The 27,797-nt window shown below is 45.5% G+C and overlaps 1 protein-coding gene and 1 pseudogene across 1 annotated transcript in view; one reads left to right on the forward strand and one right to left on the reverse strand.

Moving 5' to 3' along the window:
• Positions 1-13,003, reverse strand: part of LOC118785068 (doublecortin domain-containing protein 2-like) — a 34,867-nt gene extending 21,864 nt beyond the window's left edge. Inside the window, exons 1-7 of the mRNA XM_036539596.1 lie at positions 12,717-13,003; positions 12,126-12,180; positions 8,537-8,613; positions 7,984-8,118; positions 6,745-6,894; positions 6,290-6,344; positions 1,618-1,786 (exon numbers count right to left, since the gene is read on the reverse strand). Of these exons, the coding sequence (XP_036395489.1) occupies positions 1,618-1,786; positions 6,290-6,344; positions 6,745-6,894; positions 7,984-8,118; positions 8,537-8,613; positions 12,126-12,180; positions 12,717-13,003 (928 nt within the window). The remainder of the gene's footprint in view (positions 1-1,617; positions 1,787-6,289; positions 6,345-6,744; positions 6,895-7,983; positions 8,119-8,536; positions 8,614-12,125; positions 12,181-12,716) is intronic.
• Positions 13,004-15,922: 2,919 nt separating this feature from the next.
• On the forward strand, positions 15,923-22,876 carry LOC118785069 (annotated as a pseudogene).
• The last annotated feature ends 4,921 nt before the right edge of the window (positions 22,877-27,797 follow it).

The following is a 27,797-nucleotide window of genomic DNA, read 5'->3' on the forward strand; positions in this document are numbered from 1 at the left end:
GTGGCTTGGTGAGAGACCATTACATAAGTTTCCAGACATGACATCATAGTTAGGTGATGACTGAAACATGTGGAGCGTGGCAGAACAAAAGCTTGTGTCCAGCTCATGATGTCCCTGGGGCTGCTGGTGACATAGCTGCTAAACCATGCCCCACTGTGACAAGCACACACAGTGGGTAACAGGGTACATCTTCCCCTGTTACTGACCTGTAAAGCTAAGCTGATATAAATCTGCTCCTGGTTTAACACCCACTAATGTGAGTCAGTGTTATGCATTGGTGCAGGATGTTTATTTGTGTGGGCTGGACAAAATATTGGACAAACACCACAAACTACAGACAGCACCCTGAAGCGCCATCTGCCCAGGACAGCTGATAAAGCTCCGGCCTCACACCCCCACCTGGACTACCCCCAGGCAAAGCACTTCATCCTGAACACAAACACATTCCCCTGGGGTCATTTGGGCTCAGCGCTGTTTGGTGCCAGTTTCTGTCCCTGTAAGCTCATTGCAGAATGTATGCATGAGATAATACTTTCTCCTATAAAATGTTACTTCAAATCAAATACGAAAATTCTTTACACATACAGACAAGCACACATAGTAAGTCAAACTTATAGTGTAGTTTATGAAACATAAACTGTTGGCCAGTGATTTAACTTCAGATATGAAGCAAGTGGGATTAAGATAAAAATATCTGCCAATTAATTAATTTAGATTTCTTTTTCCTATTACAAATAAGGTATTCATGAGATTGTGACAAATGTATGAATGATAAGAGATCAACTTTTATTCTGAGAAATACATCCTATTGTCCCTGGGAGTTATCAACAACACGCTGATATTTTATGAATGCATGTGTTAGGTACATGCTGCCCCCTAGATGTATGAGGCACATACTGTATCCTTAGATTCCTCGGGTCTGATAGGATGCAGGCAGGTATTTTATGTTTTCTGGCTGGGTTATGCTAATACTAAGTAGCCAGTGCTGTGCACAGGAATCCAGGGCAGGGGGCATCAAGTAGCAACACATTTGCATTTTCAATGATCTCAGAACCTGAGAGAAGACCATCTTAAATAGCTTCTGGACTGCAGAGATTTTAACAGAGGCTTGACTAAAACTAAATCAAACCTGTCAAAGGTATGAAAAGCTGAATATTTTAATTTCTTATTTAATGTAATGTAATTTCAGATGTTTCCTTTTCATGTAGCATCTGTTAGCCTGGATTTATACTGACAGGTTATTCTGCATTACTTTCAACATAGAGACTTCTCATACCTTATGGGAAGTGTTGCCTTGGCTATAAAGGCTGTGGACAGTGTATCACTGACACGTGCTTTCAACAATAGGTCAATGTTCTTGTATTCTTCCCCCAAAATAAATAACAAATGCAAGATTTTATTTAATATAAACACTTGGAGTATGCATAACAGTATTGCTTAAAGCATAAAATTGGCACAGAAGAACACTGAACTATTTTGAAATTGTAATATTAACCTGTTTCTAATGGCTATACAAACAGATCTCCACAACTGGCTGTGTGTCTGAGGACAATGGGTGTAAGTGAGGGTGGGTAGCAGAGCACCACCACCAAGGGGCACTGGCAGAGGCCTTCTTACCATTGTTTTGGTCCCCCAGCGTCATGGTTAGGCCACTTTTCTTCTGCCGGAGCTTCATCAGCCTGGCCTGGGAGAGCTCACTCACGATGGAGGACAGCTGCTCCTTGGCCTGGGCTGGTGGAGAGGTTTTGGGGTCCCCTGACTCGCTGCAGCTAACCATCGATTTGCTCTGATCCCTGCCCACCTGCTGGGGTCAGGGGAGGGGAGAGAACCATGATGTTCAAAGGGCATCTGCCCAAGATGAAGATGTCATGAAACCCTGCCCACAAGTTATTTATACATTACTATCATCTGCATTTTCAGACATTTTTGGACATAGATTTTATTGTCCCAAAACAGCATCATGGCAAGACATTTAATATTGCTGTGAGAATATAACTTAATATATAATATGCAACTCATCAAAGTAAAGGTTCAGTGATCCCTTATTAAAGGATATCAAAGCTTCAGAACAGCATCTTTTCCCTCATTTTAAGAAACAGCCACGAACGTGAGTGTGAAGCCCAGCGTGAGCCCTGGATAGCCTGGCAGCTGCCTGCTGTCCCTGCTCCAAGGGCGAAGATGTGGCCAACTGAAGGAAATATACTGTGAAAGTCCCCCTCTCCCTCAGACCATGTGTCTGTAATAACCTACCTCTGCATCTTCAAAGATCAGAGTTAGAGGCCCACACATAGACAGGAATACACCAAAGCAAGCTTTACACGGCCTGATATCAGGTCAACAGTTAAAACTTTTCCCTCAAATGTCACGGTTGCCAGCTTTCCACCTGCACATGATGCCATGCTATGATTAAGGCTACAGTTCTGATGATCACAGATATCACCAGGTCCTGTGATGTCATGGATGACACAACTGTCTTTGACATCTTGAAAATTTACAATACAAGCTTACTATAACATGTGTCATTTCAAATGTGAATTTAAAAATACCAAGAAAAATCAACAGGACTGACTTTGTTTCTGGGGTCTTAGTGCACCCTATTGGCTCAGCATTGACTGCTTAACCAATAAGCTGTCTCAGTGCTCCCTGACTCTGCCATTACATCGACTGATATAAGGAGTTATTATATTGGCTGCCAGAAGGCACATAATAACTAACATTACTGCAAGGGGAGAAAATGTAGCTAAACACTCAAAGGGAACCGTTTGTGAAAGTGGTGGACTGGCTCTTTGTATAGTAAGTAATGTGACTCTGTTATGTCCATTAGGTGGTCCATGACACACTCACAAGAAGCACACATGCAAAGAACCTCTCTGATTCAAAGAAAGTGAAAGGGAAATATGCTTTGGTGGAGGACTGTTTAACTACACAAACATTTTGCAATAAATCCAAATGGCAGCATTTCATAATGTTATTACACCTATTACAAAATGATATATTTTACTATATCAGATTCTACATTACTTGTTTACAATACAAAGTTTGTCTTTGACCCATAAAAGAGAAATTTCATCTCAAAAAGAAAAGGACTGAAACAGGTCATTACTGTGTGCAATACACTCTAGGCTTTCCATTGTTCTGTTATGCCATCAGTATAGAAATATTTGCCAGGAAAACAAGCCTGTCACCTTCTGTTGTTTTCGATGTTGAACAACAGGGAGTAACCATGCCACCAGTATTGAACACTTTCTCAGAGTTTGTGGCAGGAATACACATACATTTCCACACAAATTTCAGTTTTCTATACACAAGCTACCCTACTTCAAACGACTGCACCACTTTCTGAAGCATCATGCAAGGTTGTGAACCTTTGACTTTAGTATTTAAAGTGAGGACCTGTTACATCTATTGAATGTGCATAGACTGCAAACCTTGCTTTCAGCATATATCACACAACTCCTGTGTCAGACAGGGGATTATGCTAATGTTAACTGATGTCATTGTCACATGAAACATTGCCATGGTGAACATAAAAGATGAATGCAAAAGGAAGTATGGTCAATGTTAGAAAGCACTCAGTGTTACTCCTCTGAGCTGTGTGGGCACCTAGCATAGGCCAGTTTAAGGCATGAATGATGATGGTATCCATCATTCCATAGATTGTAAGCAATTCTGCAGCAGAAATCAGTTGGTTTAGTAAAGACCATGCAAAAAAAACAAAAATGTACTTAACTGTTTTCAGTTATCTTAAAGCCTGTACAACATATGAATGTAACATGGCCTAACATTTTTACCTCATGTCACTAAATGTATGAGTCAGCTCCTGTGAGAAAGGAAATCCTACTCAATTAGCTCTGAGATGAGTACTTGTTAAGTCTGGACAGAGACGGGGATTTGTCCCATTCTAAAGTTCTCCTGATGACAGAATGTATATTGCAAGCTTGTTGGATTTTTCCAGAACAATAAACTTCAGAACAGGGGAAAACTATAAGTAAGGACAGCCATTTAATGACAGACAAAAATAAATAATCATGCCAGTGTCAGACTTTACTTAAAAATAATTATGGCCAATTAAAAACTTTTTCTTTGATGTCACTATATTTGCATTGATATGTATTCTCATGGCTTATAGCTCTGAATATGTCTATCTACATTGCATTATTTTCATTTAGCAGACACTTATCCTAAGCGACTTTCATACATTGCAGTTTTTTCCATTTACACAGCTGGATATTTACTGAGGCAGTTATGGAGTCTCACTCCACTGGCTCCCTGTAGCTGCCCGCATCATGTTCAAGGCCTTGGCGTACAGGGTGACCAACAAAACTGCACCTAAGTACCTGAACTCACTGCTGCAACCCTATGTTCCCTCCCGACTGCTATGCGCTGCCACCGAATGGCGTCTGGTGGTCCCGTCACATTAAATAAATTAAATATCCAGGACTTTCTCCGCCGTAGTCCCCCGGTGGTGGAATGAAGTTCCACACCTCATACGTTCTGCTTAGTCCCTCTCTGTCTTCAAGAAACATCAGAAGACACAGCTCTTCCGCTCTCACCTGAGCACGTGAAACACTTCCCCCCATCTCCTACTAAACTATATAAAAAAATGTAATGATTTGGTTGTAATAGTTTAACGTAATGGATTGATTGTGATACTTTAATGTAATGGTCTGGTTGTAATGGCTTGGCTGTAATGGTTTAACGCACTGGGTCTGCTGTGACCAAAGGGTCTGTGGTGACCTAGACATCTGACTAAAATATTCCATGCAAAGACTGAAACCTTTGCTATATTGTCAGTACACAACAGCACATGCACCTGAGTCTGCATGTTGAAGTTTAGTACAAAGTCATTGACAGTCACTCTCCAATCACACCTTATGTTTAGCTGACATACACATGTGAGAGGACTGAGTAAAGGATCATAAAATTCAATGAGAATCCCATTAGCTGCTTTTATGCAAGTCAATTAGAGAAAACCTTAGGGCAAAGTGTACTGCAGTCTTTTAATACAGGCATATTTGTCATCTCTTTGGTCTGTAATGGCTGTAATTTCATTCTGTCTGCCATTGTTATGGCCTTACAACACCCTGTAGTGGAAACCAGTTAATGCACTCTCAAACTCATCCCTCAGTGAATAAGTAAATCACTCTCTTGCCTTATACTGAGTAAGGTTAGTAACCTGAGTAACCGTACTTCGTAATGTTAGTCAGTCACAAAGTATTGCCATCATTTCTAGGGCTGCTTGCTCCATTTGAAGCCCAAAATGCTTTAATCCTTTAAATATCCTGTACATTCTGTAAATACACTTTCTGATCAAGAGAAAACATTCTCTCTATGTACTTATATGTACATTCTCTCCCCTATGTAATCTATGTTTACCTTCATACAGGTAGTAGACAAAAAAGGAAACACCACCAAAATGTTGCTGCATTGGGTTGCACGCAGCCAGAAGAGCATGGATACTCTGCCTTCCAATGCTAGGGAAAAGCAACCACACCAGAATCTTTTACTGTTAACACAAGGTACATGGGTGTGTCGGCCTCCTTGAGCGGTCTCTACACAAGTACACATCCTCTGATAAGAAGACAAATTTGTCAGGGTATGTCACGTTCATGTGTAACGTGTAGATAACGCACTCAGGGTGTCATCTACATGTTTCATATGCCAGTTACATACATGTGGCACCCACATACTCTACAGCTTCCATTTCTTTGTTCACTACACCTATACAAACACATAACACAAGCACAAAAACAAGCACGAGGGAAGACTAAGATTTTGAGGGCTGTGTACAAATAGATGTGGACAGATGTATTGTCATATTTGCCTATCTTGTGTACTGTAGATATTACTGTAGATTACACAAAGATATTTATACATGGAAACATATTCCTACAAATAGTGTATATCAAGATTTACTGTTATTAGCTGGAATAAAGCAACTCTGCTCTTTTATTCATAGATTTCATTCATAGATTATTGAATTTTTATTACAGATTACAAAATAGATTACAGGTAACAATGTCGACAGCTAATTCATGATGGGGTTAGCTTCCTACTAAGGTATCCCCCAGGGTAGCTAGCAATCTGGCACTGTGGCTGGGTAACAAAATATTGGACTGGTGCATAAAAATATCTACCTATTTTCTGGACCTATAATGTTGTATGAGGGGTAAAAAAAGTAAATTCATTTTTGATTCAAAGCTGGGAACAAACTGCAAAAGAGTTCAGAAAAACCAAACCTTACGCAGCCTGTTAGGAGAAACAGATTTAGCATAAAACATATACTTACGTTGCCATTTTGTTTTCTAAATCTGTAAATAGGAGGCAGTGATGCCGCTTTGGATCTGGAAATTCAGACAAAATGTTGGGCAATTAAAACATTAAGAAAATGTACATTTCAGACCACAAAGAGCAACCATGCATGTTTCCAAATATGTCTAGTTAGCAAAAACAAAACATTTCTGAAGAAAGAATGACTCTTCTTTTAGTTTTAACATTAGTGCTACTTGTAAATTAAAGAATTATTGTAAGACAGCATTAGGGTGTACTAGGGTGTATACTGCAACATTTTAGTACGGAATGGATTTGCATATCTATTCGATACACAGGTTACAATATAAAACACAGTTAACATGGGGATGGCCTATTAAAATAAAACAAAACCATGAATATGTATCTGTCACAAATATTAACTGGGGGTTAAGTTAGAGAGTGCTCAGAGGGAACAGAGCAGACAAGCCTTACCCAATAAATCTCCTCACTGCAGCAGGCTTTGTGAGGATCAACTCACTGTAGGGGAGCTTCTTAAACTTTTCACGGCCCACAGCCACGTAGAACTGCCCATTTTCTAGTTCCTTTCCATCACTGATGGCTGTACCATCCAAAGTATACAGGCTGCCAAAATTACACTCCATCAGCACAGTACACAACTCAGGGAAAAAAAAAAAACAGATCACAGGGAAAAATTCACTTCAGTACTAAATCTGGGTTTGCCAGACTAATATTACAATACCATTTGACTTGTTACTGTGGTTACTGATAATGTGCATTTGGCAGTAAATGCTTAGTGTAAGTTATAAATATGATGCTAGTGTTATAACACTGATGCAAAGGCTATAACATAATTTATGATCAAACACCCACACACAATTATTTTCAGTAGTGTAGAATTGTTCTCAAAGTCATAGCTTTCCACTTATCTGACACTTATCTATAAGATCCAACAGCATAGCAAAGAATATCTGTTGTCTGTGATCTAGTCATATTTAGTATTAAAAACACTTTGAAAACAATGGTGAACACCTCAAAGCTACTCTGGCCAGATTTATTTCAAACAGACTTAGACAATAACACATTTGGTGGCTAGAAGGTTTCCAAAAACCAGCAGGACCATCACATACAGTAGGTAGGTTTTTACTCAATATTATAAGGGTTTTTAGTGTGTTATGTGTTATCAATAGTTCACTATGTGTTAAAGATATTGTGATCTAGTGACATTGAGATATATGGTAGTGTATGTACTTAACTTTTCATAGTTTTCTCGGCTAGTTTTCTAGTCTGCTAAATGAATGTAATGTAAAGTAAATGTAGTGATCATGGTCAGCCAAGTCCCTTTTTTACTGCAGTAACCCAGAGTATGCACCTCATCCTAGACTGTATCTTAGCAGCTCATGTAATCTTAGCAGCTCATGCTTGTGACTATATGACAAGGTAATATTCTTCTCAATACAAGAAATGAGCCTATTCCTTGAAATTTATTTACAGCCCATTCTAAATGAGGGGAATTCCTATTTTACTTTATTCTGTTGTTTCTACCTGTGTATTCAGCATTTGAAAACACTGTGGTGATCCCTTAGTCCATTCCTTCACTTAAAGCTCAGCGCTGCATGTAGACTGCTCATTTAGGCAGAGAGAGGGAAGTCTGAGGCTTGCTTACGTTGTGTTACAATACCATGGTTAAAGCACAAGCTCCCGGGTGATTACCTGCGCACTCCTCCCAGAATCCTCAGCCCCATCCTCTCTGTGATCATCTCCAGCACACGTTCAAACTGGCATAGCACGCGTGGCGGTATCAGCAGCCGCACAGCCGGGCTCAGCACATCTCCATTTGCTACAATGCTGGAACGATCAAAAGCACAGACTCCTTATATCTATATTATGTGGACCAGACAGTCAGATGGTGAAATTTCTGTCTTTGCCATAAGGATTGTTCCGACTACAAGTGTTCTGATAGACTGGCGCTAAGAACAATAATAATATTTACAATAATAAAAAATGGTTCACAACAAAGAACATTGTTGAGGTTGTGTAGTGAACAACAGAACATCCACAGCTAGCAATGGAAATCAGACAGCACAAAAACCTTCTATTATCACCAGACCCTCCTACAGGTAGAACAGATAGAACAGAGGAGCTGAATGTCTGGTCATAGTGAGGGGAATACCTGTGTTAACAGAATCTGAACTGTGGGTATTTCATCACAAGCGTACTGATGTTACTTGGGTTCACAGTAAAAGGTGCTGACAGGCCAACTCACAAGATTGCACAGGGCTCTTTAATGGGCTTCAGAAATCGTGCCGACACAACTATTCGACTCTGGGGCACTGGTTTCACCTGAAAACAGAGACTTATTCAAATATCAGAGTTGAAAAGCACAATGATAGTACCTACCATTCGGCTTTATTAATGAACAGTAAAACAGAACATTGCAAAACAAAAGTTTATTTGTGTTTCCAGAAAGGTTTATACTCTTACTCTGAACTTTTTTTACAACACAGATCTCACAGATCTGCTATTTCTTTTCTCTACCATTTATTTCATTTACGCACTTACATTTCATATTCTCATACACTGTATTTTCTTTGACATTAACATTTAAGCATTCAGATTCAGAGCAAGCGGTTCAAATCCATAAATTGCTCAGGCTTGAAAAGGTGAATGGTTGGATATTTAACAACCACGGGGCTATAGTGAGAGTCCGTATTCAGGCTCCAAACAGCAACAGTGCAGTTGGGAAGGCATGCTGGTCTCCTCTGTGTCTCAGACTTGATTACAGGTGCTTTTTGCAAGGGATTTTCAGACTGTGTTCCAGCTTATCCTCCTCCGTCCACCATCAAAAGACCATCTGTCTGTGTGATCTGTGACCCTCCAGCTACTCCCCAGAGGCCCACAAGCCTAAAATGTTCCCTTCCGGATCTGTTCACCTTTCTCATTCCTGCTGCTGGTGAAAGGTGATCAGCAGATTAACCCATAATGTGTCACAGCAGAAGCTGTGGCCCACCAGAGGCAAATGCAACCATCTACTGTTTCACGGTCTCACAGGGCTGGCTGTATTCCCTAGCAACAGTGATCCCCTCTCACCCAGAGCAGAGGTGAGCGGGGGTCAGAGGAGAGGCTCTGCGTGTTTTCAAGGAGCGAGCTTTGGAGGGCCTCTCTAATTGAAATAATCAGAGACAGCAAGAGTGCACCAAGGGGAAAGCTCGGCCCTCATAAATAGGCCGCCTGTTAAAGCTGGTCCTGTTAATGATTATGGCCATGTCAATTACCCGGGAAACCATGCCTCTGCTGCCACAAATAAAACACTCAGAGAGAAAGGGTAACACAGCTTGTGGGTTCATGTGTTTGGTTTCGCAAGTCAATAAAACCAGCAAAGGGCATCGGCTAGCCAGCGGTGTGCAGCAGTCAGAGCAGACCGAGCACAGGCGTGCTGAGTGTGTGCCACCGCCCCATGCTGGGCACACACAAGGACACCTGCTTAGCATGCAGCATCACTGAAGTGCTTCACTGTAAGAGTGGCACAAAGGGCCAGGCCAGAGCACCCCGGTGCGTACTTGAATTAAACACACTTTCAAGGGTGCTGATTTCGATTCAGGAATTAATAATTCATGGCAAACCACGCTGTCAACAAAGCAATCCTTCCCAAATGACAAGGGTGGGTGTCAGGACAGAACATTATAACTCACTTTACAGCTTACTGATTCAAATGGCTGAGCAGGGAGAAGATTTTGCACCGTTTGTAAAATGGATGTTGGACTATATGTGTTCCTAGCGGGCATCGTCTAAAGTGTGCGCTGTTTGTTGGTATGACCACGCACACAGAACAGTCTATGAATGAAGAAAACAGAACACCTGTGGCCACTTGTAAATACCTACTCTTGCTGTGACACTTTGACCAAAAGCGTATTTTTCATGCCGCTGATTGCACTGCATTGATAGTAAGACAACCATCATGTACTCACATACTGACATGACTTGGCAGGATAATTCGCTGGATCCAAAATTTGGAGTCAGCTTTGAATAAAACTTCTCTTGCAACTTGAGGAGAATTACAGTGATATTTAAATCTCTCCATCTGCTAATCCAACATCCTCACCCCTGTCCATGTCCCTACCTGCCTCATTCATAGAGCAACATAGTACCATATGCTCTTATCGCAAACAAGAACAGCAAATGACTCCAAAACAAACGTACAAGCTTGCAAAAGGTGTCAGGGCTAAATTAAGATTCAGCTTATCTGGTTGCATGACAAAAACTGCTTGTTTCTGGATGGGAACTGTGACTGTATTATGCATCATACATATACATACATAGAGTGGGTGTAACTATCATTTCATTATCTCTTAGGAACAACTGCCAGTGTGCCGTTTTGCTCATTACTTAGATTACCAGGATACTACCAATCAAAACATTAGACTACTAATTTTCTGCTCACTTACAGTGGCCGTACTGTAAGTGATGGTAATGAGGGAGCCCCTTTAACCAGTGAAACAGTGAATCCTCAAAGTTTATTGGTTCTGCTTGCTTGAGCACAAGTAATCCCTCATATTTCATTCATCCAGCAAAGGCCATATGGAATCCATTTCCACAGTGACAACACACCTATAACACAGTCAGACATTATGCAGGGTGGATTACTAGTCTTATTCACAGTAGCAGTAGTGATGAAGCATCAGTTATTACTACGAGATCCCTCAAAGACCACACAGTTCCTGTGCCCACTGAGGCAGGACCTCCGTACACATGAATTCAAACACAATTGTAAAATCTGACTGCTTGTACAGACATGGAGATGCTTGACACCATTGATGACACTTTGCATTGATGCTCTAAGAGTTGCTTGTAGTGTGTGTAAGGAACAAAAATAGTGATCATTAATGTGTGACACAATAGTATTGTACAGCACATGGGATTGCTCTAGGTATCTGTATTCTGAATAAGCACACATTTTAATATTCTATAAAAATTAAGAATGAATATTCAAACTTTCTTTGCTCTACATAATAGAAGTGACTGGATTTCTGTAAAGAAACATGTATTTACTCACGTCTTTCATTAAATACCATTCCTTTATGCGTTTTTATGGTTCCAGATGAAACTAACATTTTACAGTTTGTAGTTCTATCATTAATGAGCAAATTTGAAACCCCAATGATACAAGTAGTACCTGCTCTTTCTCCACTTAAAATATGTGCATTTGGATGCAAGCCTCTCCAAAAAAAAAAAAAAAAGGAGCTGATTGAGTATTTAAGTAATGTGGCAAAAGAAACCTGAAGCAAGCATAAATTCACTGTTTTCTCTATCCAGGTAAACTGTAATAAAGCAGGTCTCACATACTGAGTAATATAAAGAACTGGTCTTTGATCTTTACCGATCTTTACCCTGTGCCATTCTGTGTCCATCTGCCATACAATACTGTGTTAGTTAAGTCACTTTACAGCTGTACCTACAGTTGTAATATACTGTTGCAATCTGTGGTAAAAAAAAAAATAAAAATAAATAAATAAATAAAAAATATTTTAATTGGCTTATTTTATATAAGGCTAGTTTTAATCAAGCACATTTTATGTAATCGTTTTTCAATTTTCTTTCTTAATATGGTCAGGTTATTTATTATTTATTATCATCAGCACTATTAGCATTTTGCATCACTGTGATTATCTTAATTGGGATGTGCATATATGTTACTTTCAACCCTTTCAAAATAAACTGCAAAGAAAGTGCAGACTGGAGACAGCATTAAATCAAGCAGACTGGTCAAAGAGTGATGTATCCTTCCGACTGTCCGTTCACAAATCCACACGGCTGTTGGTCGGACGAGCCGAATCAAAACTTCACAAGAGCCTTACCTGTACTGAATTGTTCTGAGACACTTTTTTCTTCTTGGTTCCGATCTGTGAATAACTGCAAATCATAAAGTCGGAACTTATTCATTATTTGTTCAATGGAAGAGAAAGCAATGCACAGCATTTGCATCGTGTACTGAATCACGCGATCGCACAACAGAAAAATGGAAATTATCTAGGTGACAGGAGAGACCACCTAATTAGTGCCTACACTATGACTGCCTACACTTAAAGTTGTTTCACAGATTTGATTATATAACTGTAAAAGGTCAGCACTTTACAAACATTAATCTCATTCATAAATGTTGCTATATTAAGCAAGAACTTGCAGCAAACCTATGGACGTACTAGTGCCTGCACCTATGTGCACATATATACTTTGAATACGTATGTACAGAGACGTGTTGCAAAATGACAAAAAGCATGTTTCCAGTATTACATCACAGTTTAAATTCACTATCAGAACATTGCGTCTTCACAAAACTGAACCACTAAGTTAATATCGCTCAACTGCAAAACAAGAAAAAATGTTTATTTCCTATATATACAGAGAATTAATTGAGTGTTCTGTCCCGAGATTACTTAGTTACTTACTCAAGTTTCTTAAACTTCTCTTTTCCAGCCGCGACATACTGCTCCCCGCTATGGAGGTGCTCCAACGAAGACACCCGATGCCCTGCTTTTGGGGTGTAGATGTTCCTTACGGCGCCAAACGCAGGCTGCACGCCGTTGGTGACTTCCTTCAAAAATGTCTCAAAATTGGACACCCTCTTTTCGTTTATCACCAGACGCCGGCCTTCATAATACGGATCTCCATTGCGATACATGAAAACATTTTTCACCACGGGTTGTGACAGAAAATTTGGCTTGTCTGAGTGCATCGTGCAACCAGATGAACTCACGATGAATTTAGTTCTTATCTACGAACTATTTTACACTGTATTTTCCCACAGGCGACAAGTAGCTCGAAACAGAAAACCAAAGCGCGCCTGGAAGTGAACGTTGTCATAATTTAAATGCCATGAGTCAATATTTAGATCCTCTGTGCACACAGACGAAACACAGCGGCCGTCAGGACCTGTACGTAACGTGGAATTACGCGCGGAGACATTGTATTGTACCGCTATAAAATTAAGTTAGTGTAAGATGCTGACATGATAGATCAAAAATACAGACAAATCCAATTTTTCATAAATTCATAGATACTTGATGTATGATCAGTGCTTCCAAGCAACAGTGATTTATATTCACTTTTGCCTAGAAGGAAAGCTACGAGAATAATTAGAACTGAAGCCAGAATTGCATCCCGCCGCGCTGAAGTAGTTAGCAACAACTATCGATAGCTAGCAAACTAATATGCAAAGCACCTTGTGCTGTCGCCTGTATGGTGCACGAGAGTATCATGGGAAAATGTCTGTTATTTTCAGCTGTTTCTATAGAAACATCTCAAGCTGGCAAACCTCATAGCAAGTAATTGTTGTATAGGCTACATATTTTGTTGTGTAACGTTGACCTGACCAATCTTCACAAATAATTACATAACCGATAAGACGGCTATTGCATGTTTTGTACTAGAATCGAAGGAGAAGTGGCAATGTGAAAGCAATTTAAAACGATAACCTACGGGTCGGTTCTTTTGCCACTTCTCATTGAAAACTCCCGTGCAAGCAGCGTTTTAATTAGGTATCAAGAGACGCCTTCGCTGTCACCACTCCTCTGCAGCTTCCCGATAGATATGGCTATGTGTGGAAAGGAAAACATGTTTGTTCGTTTGTTGTATGACAACAGAGGAGCAAATAATTTGACATTAGTGTTGTTGTCCATATAAGACAGTACACCTAATCTCACGTGACAACGTGCTTAGTGCAGAGATCATGTTTAGTTTTGCCAGCTTAGATATCCGAGGTTAGCTAGGTTAGCCGAGCTGTGGTACCCTGTGCGTACGAAGAGCCTGCTTAATTAAGTCTGAGAGTGGTTCCACCATAGCACACTGCGGCAAACGACCACCCTATCAACAGTTACACAGTGCCTTAGCCTTCTACCTGAAACCCCGATTTCTCAGCATGCATTTGCTTTCATTGCATTTTTACCAACATTAACCTTACCAAATAAATTATTTAAATGATCCAAAATTTTCTTGACTTTGAAATATAATTTATACAGCTAGCTATGCATGTCAGCGTATCCTGTTTATTATTGGTTTTGTCGTTTTGCAAACCTTTTGAACACAGCTACAGTTTCTCGAAGCTGAGAAAAATGGACAAGCACTTTACAAACTCCCCCACCGAATCCACTGAGAATTCATATTTAGGTGTACCCTACCAATACACGACGGGAGTTATTTTCAACAGTTATTTCAACATAACTTTTGGTCGTTTGGTCTAATTCACAGTTACAAATGTATCAACTTAAATTTAACTGCGCAAATGTATAAATGTCCATGTGAAGTGGAAGCCGCTTGCAGGCGACCAAATACAGTAGCTACGCATTCAGAAGCGTACTTCTGAATCTGGATACATAAGTGTGACAGTAACTAAAAACGTTTTTCGGTCCTCGGCAGTACTGACAATTTGACTTTTGAATATGGCACGTTTAACAGGCATTGTCTTCATAATGATACTAGGATGCAGATGAATGTATGATGTAGGCCTATGTAGATAAATTTAGAAAACACTGGCAAGCACTGCTGTAAAAGTACGTGTGTAGTTCGAGTGGGTTAACGGGACCCAAATAGTTGGTTGTAACTTGGTCTTGTGTAAAATAATTTAGGTAAATCCATTTGCTGTAAGCCGACTTCTTATTGATTTTCTGAACTTTGAATGGTAAACTGGTTTTGTTAACAAGCATGTACTGCATGGAGACGGTTTAGGGACCTATGAATGAGGGGCAAATTTGAACGCTGAAATCGTTTTGTTAGAGATGTGTCTTTTAGTGTCCATTCTATTTTAATATTATATCCACAACGAGCCTGTCAAACACAAGCTAAACCCAGACCAATACACTGAGTGAATTGAATGAAATCCAGCTGTGCAGACACAGTGAGGCAACTGTATGGTGGAAGAGTTATCCTCTGTAATCCCGGCTGCAAATATCCACATAGCTTTGTATCTCATTGCATGCAGATACAGCTTGGTTTAACTCATCTGTTTAACTCATGTCTAACCGCGATTTTTATTTTTTTTTTTTGACGTGATCGCGGTTTCTTTGTTGAACCGCGGTTAAAGCATTTTTTGATGAGATGGGTCAAATCATGGTCACACTTCTGTTTGCATCCAAGCTGTAGCGCGACAGAACAGTAGCTATCCTATCAGAGGACGCCCCGCCCACATTGATTTACTGTTGCGAAGTCAAGTCGGCTTTAGAACGTTAAAAATCCAAACAGAATTGGGCAGCTTCGTGAGAAGCGGTGTTGTATCGATTAGACAATCGGTCCTTTGGGGAGGGATTGAGGATAAATGTTCTGTTGTCAATTTTATGTTCATTTAAACAAAAAATACGTTTTATCATAATAAAGAAGCTTGGTTTACTTCATAGGCTGTGTACTTGTGTTATTACATTACCTGGGTCACATAACAGTGAAATAACCAAAATAGGTATCCTGGGATTCATTCAAAACTTTAACTTGTTTGAAAAATAATAAATAAATATTTTTTAAATTTGACCGAAAGAGACAAATATATTGTTAATTGCAATTATTTCTGAGACAATTAATTTTACAGCAACATTTGGAATTGTTACAACAATAAATTGCTCAAGAAACTAGCTTAGTCTGGCTTTGCCAGACTTCCAGGAAAGGCTGGATGACAACCGCGAACAGTGTGGTGACGATTGGAGAGACAGTGGACAGCACAGAGAGACGGCAACTGGAGCAGTGAGGGTTAGCACCCCAAACTGCAGCTCCCATGAGGGAGCACCCACACAAAGCCACGGAAAGCCCTTCTGAAAGATACCCCCAGGGGTGCCCAAGAAGGGGGGAGAATGAGCACCCCAGACAGACAGATTTCCCAGCACTGAATATTGGCAACAAATTATCGACGATGACCGCAACCTGTTTTTGTGGTAAAATTTGCAAGAACCTGAGAAGTCTGAGGATCCACCAGACCACGGAGCCAAGGAGCCCACCCTGGCAGAAGTCAGGAATACAGTCAGAGCAGCGCGGACTAGCTCAGCTCCTGGGCCGAGTGGAGTGCCATACAGAGTGTATAAGCATTGCCAGAGACTCCTGGAGAGACTGTGGAGACTCATCAGGGCAGTATGGCGGAGGGGAAAGGTAGCCAAGCAGTGGAGCCATACAGAAGGTGTCTGGATACCAAAGGAGGAGAACGCAAGTGACATCATGCAGTTCTGCACCATCTCCCTGCTCAGTGTGGAAGGCAAAGTCTTTTTCAACATCCTTGCTAACCGCCTGACAGTGTATCTGTCAGGGCTCCGCCCCCCTAAGCCACAGTGTTTTTGTTTCTCCTCGTCTATGTGCTCTTGTTTTCCTTGCGTTCCAGCCCCTGCCCCGCTCCCAGCCTGGTCCCCGCCCACCTGATTTCCTCACCACCGTCACCTGCCTGCCTGCTCACCTGCATCCCATCTCCTCATTACCCCAGCTATTTATATCCCTGCTTGTCTCTGTCTCGTTGCTAGTTCGTTTCAGTATTTGTTACCTGTCTCGTCCCCGCATTAGTTTCCCTGATCGCTTGCCGCATTGCCGTTCCTGCCTGTTTCCCGACTTCAATTTCTGCCTGCCGCTTCGGATCCGATTGACACCACTTGCCTGCCTGGTTCCTGACCCTGCTTGCCCCGACTCCCGATTCTGGATTTGCCCCCGGACTGATTCTCCTTGTTTCAAACCCTGCCTGTCTCTGAATTACGAACCGCCTGCCGATTCAAATAAACGCCTGGAACCGGAATACCCCGGGGTCCGCGTTTCTGTCCCTACCACCGCGAGGGGATTACAGGTGAGTGTAACCCCTTTACACCATTCTCCTCAAACCTGCCCTTTGTTTTCAGCCACCCTGCTTATCGGAGATCAGGCCCACGCTGTCTCCGTCCTGATCGACTTGGGGGCTGATGGTAGTTTTATCACCGCCAATCTGGCCGCCCAGCTGCGTCTGCCCCGCATCCCGCTGTGCTCGCCATTGGAGGCCCACGCTATCACTGGGGTCCCTCTGGTCCGCGTTACCCACGCCACTCCCCCGGTGAACCTCCTCGTCTCGGGCAATCACCGCGAGGAGATCGCGCTCAATGTCATCGGTTCCCCGCAAGCCGTCATGGTCCTGGGCCGTCCCTGGCTAGCACAACACAACCCCCACATTGATTGGGAGGGTAACCGGATCCTGGGCTGGAGCCCTTTTTGTCACTCCTACTGCCTGCGGGACGCCGTGGTCCCTGTATCGCCAGTTCCTTCCGCTCCCGAAGATTTCCCGGACCTGGGGTGGCAGTGTAGCATAGTGGTTAAGGAGCAGGACTCGTAACCGAAAGGTTGCCGGTTCAATCCCTGCTGGGACACTGCTGCTGTACCCTTGGGCAAGGTACTTAACCCACAGTTGCCTCAGTAAATATCCAGCTGTATAAATGGATAACATTGTAAAACAACTGTCACCTATGTAAGTCGCTTTGGATAAAAGCGTCTGCCAAATGAATAAATGTAAATGTAAATGTAAACCTGTCGGCCCTGAGTACATGTATCTGAAGCCGGTTTTTAGCAAGTCCCGCGCCACCTCATTATCACCTCATTGGCTATATGACTGCGCCATCGACTTGCTACCCGGCTCGTCCACACCCAGGGGGTGCCTGTTTTCCTTGTCTCCACCGGAGACAGAGGCCATGGATAAATACATACGGGAGTCCCTTGCAGCCGGTCTCATCCGCCCCTCCTCCTCACCTGCAGGCGCCGGATTCTTCCTCGTGGGGAGGAAGGACGGCTCCCTCCGTCCCTGCATAGATTATCGGGGCCTCAACGCCATCACGGTAAAGAACCATTACCCCCTGCCGCTTCTGTCTTCCGTCTTCGAGTCGCTGCAGGGGGCCACCATCTTCACTAGACTCGATCTCCACAACACCTACCACCTGGTCAGGATTCAAGAGGGGGACGAGTGGAAGACGGCGTTCAACACACCATCCGGTCACTACAAGTGCCTGGTCATGCTGTTTGGGTTAACGAATTCACCAGCCGTGTTTCAGTCCCTGGTCAACGACGTCCTTTGGGACATGCTGAACCGGTTCGTGTTCGTCTACCTGGACGACATCCTGATTTACTCCCGCTCCCTGCCAGAACACGTACAGCATGTCTGCCGCGTCCTTCAACGTCTGCTCGAAAATCACCTGTACTTGAAAGCAGAGAAGTGCGCCTTCCACCAGAGCACCACTTCCTTCCTGGGCTTCATCATCACGGCGGGAAGTATCTGCATGGATCGGCAGAAGGTTCGTGTAGTCGAGGAGTGGCCTCGAGCTGCAGCGATTCCTCGGCTTCACCAATTTCTATTGCCGCTTCATCCGCAATTACGGGACAGTAACGGCTCCCCTCACCGCCCTTACGTCCATCAATCGGGGGTTCACCTGGTCCCCGGCAGCCGAGGAGGCATTCCGCGACCTAAAAGGCCGGTTCACCTCAGCGCCTGTCTTAACCCAGCCAGACCCTGCTCGTCAGTACGTAGTGGAGGTGGACACCTCGGACGTGGGAGTGGGGGCTGTCCTTTCCCAGCGCTCGAGTGTCAACAACAAACTCCACCCCTGCGCCTACTTCTCCCATCACCACACGCTCACAGAACATAATTACAACATCGGCGACCAGGAGCTACTGGCTATCAAACGGGCCCTCGAGGAGTGGAGGCACTGGCTGGAGGGGGCGAGTATTCCGTTCCTAGTTTGACTGACCACAAGAACCTGGAGTACATCCGATCGGCTAAGCGCCTGAACTCCCGACAAGCCCGCTGGTCCCTGTTCTTCTCCCGTTTTAATTTCACCCTATCTTACCGCCCGGGCTCTAAAAACGGTAAGCCTGATGCCCTCTCCCGCCAGCATGCTCCGGCCGAAGACACCCAGGAGCCCAGCACCATCCTGCCTGCACGATGCATTGTCGCAGCGGCACTTTGGGATGTCGAAACTGCCGTCCGCTCCGCCCTCCAGAACGAACCGGGTCCCAGCTCTTGCCCCCATAACCGCCTTTTTGTCCCCCAGCCCATTCGTTCCCAGGTCCTGCAGTGGGGCATTCGTCCAAGCTCACCGGCCATCCGGGAGCGCGGCCATCCGGGAGCCCGGCGCACCGCGGCGTTCATCCGCCATGATGGAGGACATCCGGAGCTTCACCGCTGCCTGCTCGGTCTGCGCCCAGAATAAAACCTCCACCCGACCCCCTGCCGGTCTGCTGCAACCCCTGCCTGTTCCCAGATGGCCCTGGACCCACATCGCCCTGGACTTCGTTACTGGCCTGGCCCCATCCAACGGTAACACCACCATCCTCATCATTGTAGACCGGTTTTCTAAAGCCGTGCACTTTGTCCCCTTACCCAAGCTACCCTCCACCAGGGAGACCGCTCAGCTGCTGGTCACACATGTGTTCCGGCTGCACGGTCTCCCCTCTGATGTGGTGTCCGACCATGGACCGCAATTTACGTGGCTTACACCGTGCGCCTTCTGCTTAAGGTTCGGCGCCGGGGACGCGGATTCCAGTACCTGGTGGACTGGGAGGGCTACAGGCCCGAAGAGAGGTGTTGGGTCCCTGCCAGAGACATCCTGGATCCTGCCCTGATCTGAGACTTCTGCCGCCGGCACCCTGGTGAACCCACTCTGACGCCTGGGGGCGTCCATAGGGGGGGTACTGTCAGGGCTCCGCCCCCCAAGCCGCTGTGTTTTTGTTTTCTAGTGTTCCAGCCACCGCCCCGCTCCCAGCCTGGTCCCCGCCCACCTGATTTCCTCATCACTGTCACCTGCTTGCCTGCTCACCTGCATCCCATCTCCTCATTACCCCAGCTATTTATATCCCTGCTTGTCTCTGTCTCGTTGCTAGTTCGTTTCAGTGTTTGTTACCTGTCTCGTCCCCGCATTAGTTTCCCTGATTGCTTGCTGCATTGCTGTTCCTGCCTGTTTCCCGACTTCGATTTCTGCCTGCCGCTTCGGATCCGATTGACACCACTCGTCTGTCTCTGAATTACGAACCTCCTGCCGATTCAAATAAATTCCTGGAACCGGAATACCCTGTGGTCCGCGTTTGTGTCCATACCACCGTTCTGACAGTTCCTCCTGAGGAATTCCTACATTGACACTGCCGAAGGGAGGAGTCCCATGCATGCCGCGCTGTATAGAGCACACAGGAGTGGTTACCCAGTTGATCTGCAAGGCAAGGGAGAATAGAGGAGACCTGACAGTCTCTTAGCTAGACCTTGCCAACGCCTATGGATCCATTCCACATAAACTTGTGGCAACAGAGTTGACAAGATACCATGTTCCAGAGAGGATCAAAGACCTCATATTGGATTACTACAATAGTTTCAGTTTGAGGTTCACCTCTGGGACAACGTCTGCATGGCATCGCCTAGAGAAAGGCATCATCACTGGTTGCACCATATCAATGTCCTTGTTTTCCTTGGCGAAGAACATGCTTGTCAAGTCAGCAGAAGTGGAATGTAGGGGCCCCCTGTCCAGATCTGGCATGCATCAACCGCCTTCATGGACGAACTGACTGTCACAGCAAAATCAGTGCCGGGGTGCCGATGGCTCCTCCAAGGGCTGGAAAGGCTCATTACATGGGCGAGAATGAGTTTCAAGCCAGCCAAATCCAGGTCCTCGGTCCTGAGGAAGGGAAGAGTGTCTGATAAGCACCGCTTCTCTTTGGGAGGAGTCCAAATTCCATCAGTGTCTGAGAAGTATGTGAAGAGCCTGGGGAAGATCTTCAACTGCACCCTGAGAGACACTGCGGCATTCCAGTCAACTAGTATGGAGCTGAAAGCATGGCTATCAGCAGTGGATAAGTCAGGACTCCCAGGGAAGTTCAAGGCATGGATTTATCAGCATGATATCCTGCCAAGACTTCTTTAGCCACTGTTGATATATGAAGTTCCAATGACCACCGTGGAGGGCTTCAAGCGAAACATCAGCCAGTTCCTTCGCAGGTGGCTGGGTCTACCAAAGAGCCTAAGCAACATTGCCCTTTATGGGTACACCAACAAGCAGCTTCCTTTCACCACCCTGACAGAGGAGTTAGAGAGGTGCTACTTTATAGAGACTCAACCAACACCAGAGTCTCCTCTGCAGACATCACAGTTAGAACTGGGAGGAAGTGGCGGGCACAGGAGGCAGTCGAACAGGCAGAAGTGAGGCTAAGACATGGCATGCTGGTAGGCTCTGTGGCAGCCGGACGAGCCAGGATTGGTAACTACACAAGACCACGTTATGACAAAGCCCGGGGGAGAGAGAGACATCAGGTGATCCAGGGAGAGATCCGTGCAGAGGTGGAAGAAGAATGCTGGAGTAGGACAGTGGCTATCCGCAAGCAGGGAGCTTGGACTAATTGGGACCATACAACTGTCCGTAAGATCATCTGGGCAGAATTTTGGAACTCAGAACCAGCTAGACTCAAGTTTCTGATCCAGGCAGTGTATGATGTCCTTCCAAGCCCATCCAACCTGCATTGCTGGGGTCTAGCCAAAACCCACTGGCATGCCCACTGTACCTGGCAAAAGGTTCCTTGGAGCACATCTTGAGCTGCTGCCCAAAAGCCTTGGGAGAGGGGAAGTACAGATGGCACCATGACCAGGTGCTGAAGGCAGTAGCTAAAACCATCTGCATCGGAATCCAACAGAGCAAACACCAGTTCCCAACAAGGCACAACAACGCCTTTTTCAGGGCGGGAGAGAAACCTCAGGTGGAGCCCAGGGCTTCAACTGGGCTGCTAGCCTCAGCTCGTGACTGGCAGCTGAAGGCTGAACTAGGGAAGCAGCTGAAGTTTTCAGAACACATTGCAAGGACGACACTCAGGCTAAATTTAGTCTTAACATCTGACTGTTCCAAGCAAGTGGTCATGATGGAACTCACTGTCCCTTGGGAAGACCAGATTCTTGCGCTCGGAGGCCCATGAGCGCAAAAAGGCCAAGTATCTCGAACTGGCAGAGGAATGTAGAAGGCATGGGTGGAAGGCAAGCTGCGAACCCATTGAGGTTGACTGCAGGGGCTTTGCAGGAAAGTCTCTACATCAGACACTCAGTGTCCTTGGCATTAGAGGGTTGCAGGAAAGAAGAGCCGCCAAGAACATCATCAAAGCTGCAGAAAAAGCTTCAAGGTGGCTATGGATCAAGAGGGATGATCCATGGTGTATGTTACGTCCCAGGTGGGTAATGGCGTCCAGGGGTACGTATATGGGACGCAACACAAAAGGAAACAACCAGACACGGGAGCAATGTAGGGGAGCACGATATATTTACAATATTTACAAGACGATATACAATGACAAACATTCACAGGGAAAAAAAAGGGGGGAGGGAGGACAACAGACGGTGCCAAAGAAAAGACCAAAACAAAACAAAACAAAACCAACCCTACATACCTATACAAATCCAACTAAATACAAAAGCAAAAGGGGTGGCAGAGCCAAACGAAACCTACCTACTCTAACTAACTTAACCAAAAATACACAGGAGTGGCACCCGCCTCTAACCTAACCCTAACACGGCGAACCCTCACACGGGGATCCCCCAGCTTACCTGTCCTCCTCCCACGACAACCGAAATGCAACCAAAATCCGAGACAAGATCCACAATCGAAGCCAGTAAACAATGCAATATCAAAAACACGGTACAGGCAAGTTTGTAGCAGAAATGAACGCAGCGGATCAGAAAAGAAAACAGCGAGACTATCACCCCAAGCATCCAGCATCTTTAAATCGGGGCGCCCCGTTTTCTGGTTGGCCGAGCCGGAACGAGGAGGTGGGGCGCAGCGCCGCGGGATACCTGCGTCAGGGGAGAGAGCGGAAGAGGAGAGGGGGGGGAAGAAACCGAGACGCAGGTGACCCAGACTCCACACGCCCAGTTCGCAGCACGTAACACCCCCACCCATAAGAACAAACGTGCCCCGCAAGCAAACAGAGCACCCCAAGTCAGGGCTCCACACTGAAGAAACGCACTATGTTCGAGACAATGCGTCCGCCAAAACATTCTCGCAACCCTTTTTGTAGTGGATCTCAAGATTGTAGTTCTGTGCAATCAGCGACCAGCGCATAAGACGCTGGTTCTGGTTCTGCATGCGGGCCAAGAACACAATGGGGTTATGATCAGTATACACCACAATCCGGGAGGGAACTACATCCTACGTAAACTTCAAAGTGCTGCAACGCCAGCAAGAGGGCCAGGCATTCCTTCTCGATGGTGGCATAGTTGCACTGATGTTTATCAAACTTTTTGGAGAAGTAGCTAATGGGGTGATCAATGCCATCATCATCCTCCTGCAACAGCACTGCTCCGGAACCGGTGGCACTGGCATCCACCTCCAGCTTGAAAGGTCTGCTGTAATCAGGAGCAGTGAGAACAGGTGCGTGGCATAAAAGCAACTTCACGCGTTCAAAAGACTCCTGGCACTCAGGAGTCCAGACAAACGCGCGTGAAGGGCTTAAAAGACTGGTGAGAGGGGAAACCACAGAGGAAAAATTCCGGCAGAAACACCGATAATAACCCGCCATGCCCAGGAAATGCCAGAGTTGTCGCCTCGTATCGGGTGCGGGGAAACAGCGGATAGATTCCACTTTGGCATCCACGGGACGCACCTGACCTTGGCCAACGATCTTACCCAGGTAAGTGACTGTGGCTTTAGCAAACTCACACTTAGCCAGGTTAAGGGTCAGGGAGGCCCCACTCAAGCGATTAAAGACTAACCCAAGGGTTTCCATATGCGACGGCCAATCGGCGGAATACACAACTAGATCGTCTAGGTAGGCTTCGCAGTTAGGTACCCCCTCCAAAACGATAGTCATGAGCCTTTGAAACGTAACGGGAGCATTTCGCATCCCGAATGCCTTAACTGAGTATTGGAGGAAATGGTCAGGTGTAACGAAGGCGGAGATCTCAGCAGCACATGACGTTAATGGGACCTGCCAATACCCTTTTAACAGCGAAGTTTGCTGACAAACTTCGCTGACCCAACGCGGTCGATACAATCCTCCATACGCGGCAAAGGGAAGGAATCGGGCATGGTCACTGCGTTAACCTTACAGTAATCCATGCAAAAACGGGCGGTGCCATCACTCTTGGGCACCAGAATGCACGGTGAACTCCAGGGACTCGAGCTAGGCTGGGCTAAGCCATAGTCAAGCAGGTAAGAAACCTCCTAGCGCATCAGAGCTCGTTTAACGGGGTTCACTCAATAAGCGTGCTGCTTAATCGGCCTGGCCCTATTTACATCAATATCATGCTTAAGCACGCTGGATTGGGTTGGCACATCATTAAACAAAGAGGGGTACGCTTGTACTAACTGAAGCACATCCGCTTGCTGCAGGGCATCGAGGTGAGTGAGGTGACAGGGGAACTCCTGTAAAGCGGCAGAATTCTGCAGCCTGGCACACTGCTCCGGGGCGTTCCGCAGCACAAGACCATCCCCGTCCTCGCCGACAGCCAACACTGGGGCAGCTACTGCAGAGGGGACAGAAGCGTCCACATCCGGACACGGAGTTACCAGGGCCTGGCCACGCACGTGATAGGGCTTCAACATGTTGAGGTGGCACACACGAGTCTGGCACTTTCGGTCAGGCGTCCGAATTACATAGTCCGTTTCAGAGAGTTTACGGTCCACCACATAAGGGCCAGAAAAACGGGCTTGCTAAGCTGAACCAGGGATTGGCAACAATACCAGCACTCGGTCCCCAGGGCCGAAACACCATGGCACCGCTCTCTGGTCGTAGCGGGCTTTCATGGCTGCCTGCGAAGAGGACAAGGATTTATTAGCGTATGCGCAGGCAGAGTGAAGCCGCTCCCTAAGCTCGCTAACGTAGTCCAGTATGTTGGACGGGGGCTTCGAGGTGTCACCCAACAGTTGTTCCTTGAGGAGCTTGAGAGGACCTCTTACCGTATGCCCAAATACTAATGCAGCGGGGCTAAACCCTAGAGATTCCTGCACGGTTTCCCGAACAGCAAATAAAACAAATGGGATGCCAGTGTCCCACTCTTTTTCATGTTCTACGCAGTACGCCCGTAGCATGGACTTCAGGGTCTGATGAAACCGCTCCAAAGCACCCTGTGACTCTGGATGATATGCACTCGAAACTTTATGGGTGACGGAGAGCGTTTGCATAACCTGCGCAAACACCTTGGACAAAAAGTTCGTGCCTTGATCAGTTTGCACTGTCTTAGGCAAACCAAAGTTAGCGAAGAACTGCATTAGTGCCTTAACTACGACGGGGGCCATAATCTTACGAAGAGGAAAAGCCTCGGGATATCGGGTAGCAGCATACATTACTGTCAACAAATACTGATTAGCGGACTTGGTTTTTGGTAGGGGACCCACGCAATCAACTAGCACACGCTCGAATGGTTCTCCTATCACCGGTATAGGGTATAGCGGTGCAGGGGGGATAGTCTGATTCGGTTTTCCCACAACCTGGCAAACAGGGCAGGTTCTACAGTAGACAACGCAGACTTCATACCAGGCCAAAAGAAGTGCTGTAACATACGGCGGTAAGTCTTAGTCACTCCTAAGTGTCCCGCAATAGGGTGATCATGCGCTAACTGTAGGACGTACTGTCAGTACTCTGCCGGTACCACAATCTGAAAAACAGTGTCCCACCCTGAGTCATCACATACAGCGGGGGACCACCTCTGCATAAGTAAACGCTTCTCCACAAAATATGCACTCAGTCTGCCCCGGATAGACTCAGTCTCCCCAGCCACAGACAGACACGAAGCGAGAGAAGGGTCAGCACGTTGGGCCGCTAGGAGCTGCTCACGGGTGACCGGCAGCGTAAACCCTTCGTCCCTTCTGGTATCGGCCTCGGCATTGGCTGGACGTTTCGTTGCGGAGTCCGCAACTGGTGATGCCGCCGAAGCTGTGTCTTGGTCATAGGAGGCGAGAAATGAATCGAACAGATCCACAGCATCTCCATATCTACGGGACTGGGCACGAGTCAGTACACAGGCAGGAAACACGGAAGGAAATGAGCGAGCCCATCATCTTGGGGCGGCTCCGCGGGCGTAGCAGACACTTCTGGTAACGGCAGCACCCTACCGCCCGCTAGGTCATTCCCCAAAAGTAAGGCAACCACTTTCATCGGCAGCGAGGGTCTTACCCCTACTTTAACAAAACCATTTACCAGGTCAGACTGCAAGTGGATGGTGTGCAGCAGAACCCTCAAGCAGCCCATCTCAATACCCTATTGCTATGCTTCCAACTTTGTGGCAACAGTTTGGGGAAGGCCCTTTTCTATTCCAACATGACTGTGCCCCAGTGCACAAAGCAAGGACTATAAAGACGCTAGGTTGCTGGAGAAGGTAGCAGAATTAGAAGCACGCATCCGCACCTTATACGAGATTAAAGCTAGTGAAAAGTTTTTCGAATCCTTTTCAGTACCGGATGCGTCAATTAGCCTTTCCCCTAGTTCAACCCTCGCAGAGCCTTCGCAGCAAGGCGAGTGGGTTACGGTTCGGGAAAATAGATGCAAGCGCAAGCCCCCGGTGCACCACCAACCCTCGGTTCACGTTTCCAACAGGTTCTCCCCCCTCAGTAACACACCTGCTGAGAAACCTGTTAAAAGAGCCCTGATTATTGGCGATTCTATTCTTAGAAACGTGAACGTAGAGACACCAACGACCATAGTCAATTGCATTCCTGGAGCCAGAGCTTCCGACATTGAAGCCAATTTGAAAGTGCTGGCTAAAGCTAAAGGTAAAAGTAAAGCGAAATACTCAAAAATTGTTATTGACGTCAGCGCTAACGATGTTCGCATGAGGCAATCGGAAGTAACAAAGTTAACTATTAAATCGGTGTGCAGGATTGCCAAACAAATGTCGGATTCAGTAATTTTCTCTGGCCCCATCCCCATGCGGCGCGGTGACGAGATCTATAGCAGATTAACGTCACTTAATCGTTGGTTGTCTGAATGGTGCCCCTCTAACAACGTGGGTTTTATAGATAATTGGCACAAGTTTTGGGGGAGGCCTGGTCTTTTAAAACGAGATGGCATCCACCCCTCCAGGGAGGGTGCAGCTATCATCTCTAGTAACATGGGTCATAGTCTGAATTCCACTAAACCTTGACTTATCAGGGCCAAGGCCAGGCAGCAGACTTTCTGTCCTACACAGATGTCTGCTTTTTCCCTGGAACCACCACTTAAAAATCCCATAGAGACAGTGTCTGTTCCACGACCCTCCGTCCCAAACTTCTTAAAAACATCCAGTAGGGGCATTTGTGCTGATAATTTGATAAAAATTAAGTCTGACAAACCTGAAAGTACTACCTGTAGACAAATCGTCCTTAAGATTGGGTTAATAAATATCAGATTGCTACAACCTAAAGCTTTATTAATAAACGAATTGATTACTGATCACCAATTTGATATCTTATGCCTGACTGAAACATGGCTTAAACCTAATGACTTTGTTGCTCTCAACGAATCAACTCCTCCCAGTTATTGTAATCACCAGGTCCCTCGACCTACTGGTAGAGGTGGCGGCATTGCTGCTGTACACAGCTCCAAACTCTGTGCCACCCTTA

Source organism: Megalops cyprinoides, chromosome 10 (assembly GCF_013368585.1).
Source record: "Megalops cyprinoides isolate fMegCyp1 chromosome 10, fMegCyp1.pri, whole genome shotgun sequence".
In the NCBI taxonomy this organism is placed as follows: domain Eukaryota; kingdom Metazoa; phylum Chordata; class Actinopteri; order Elopiformes; family Megalopidae; genus Megalops; species Megalops cyprinoides.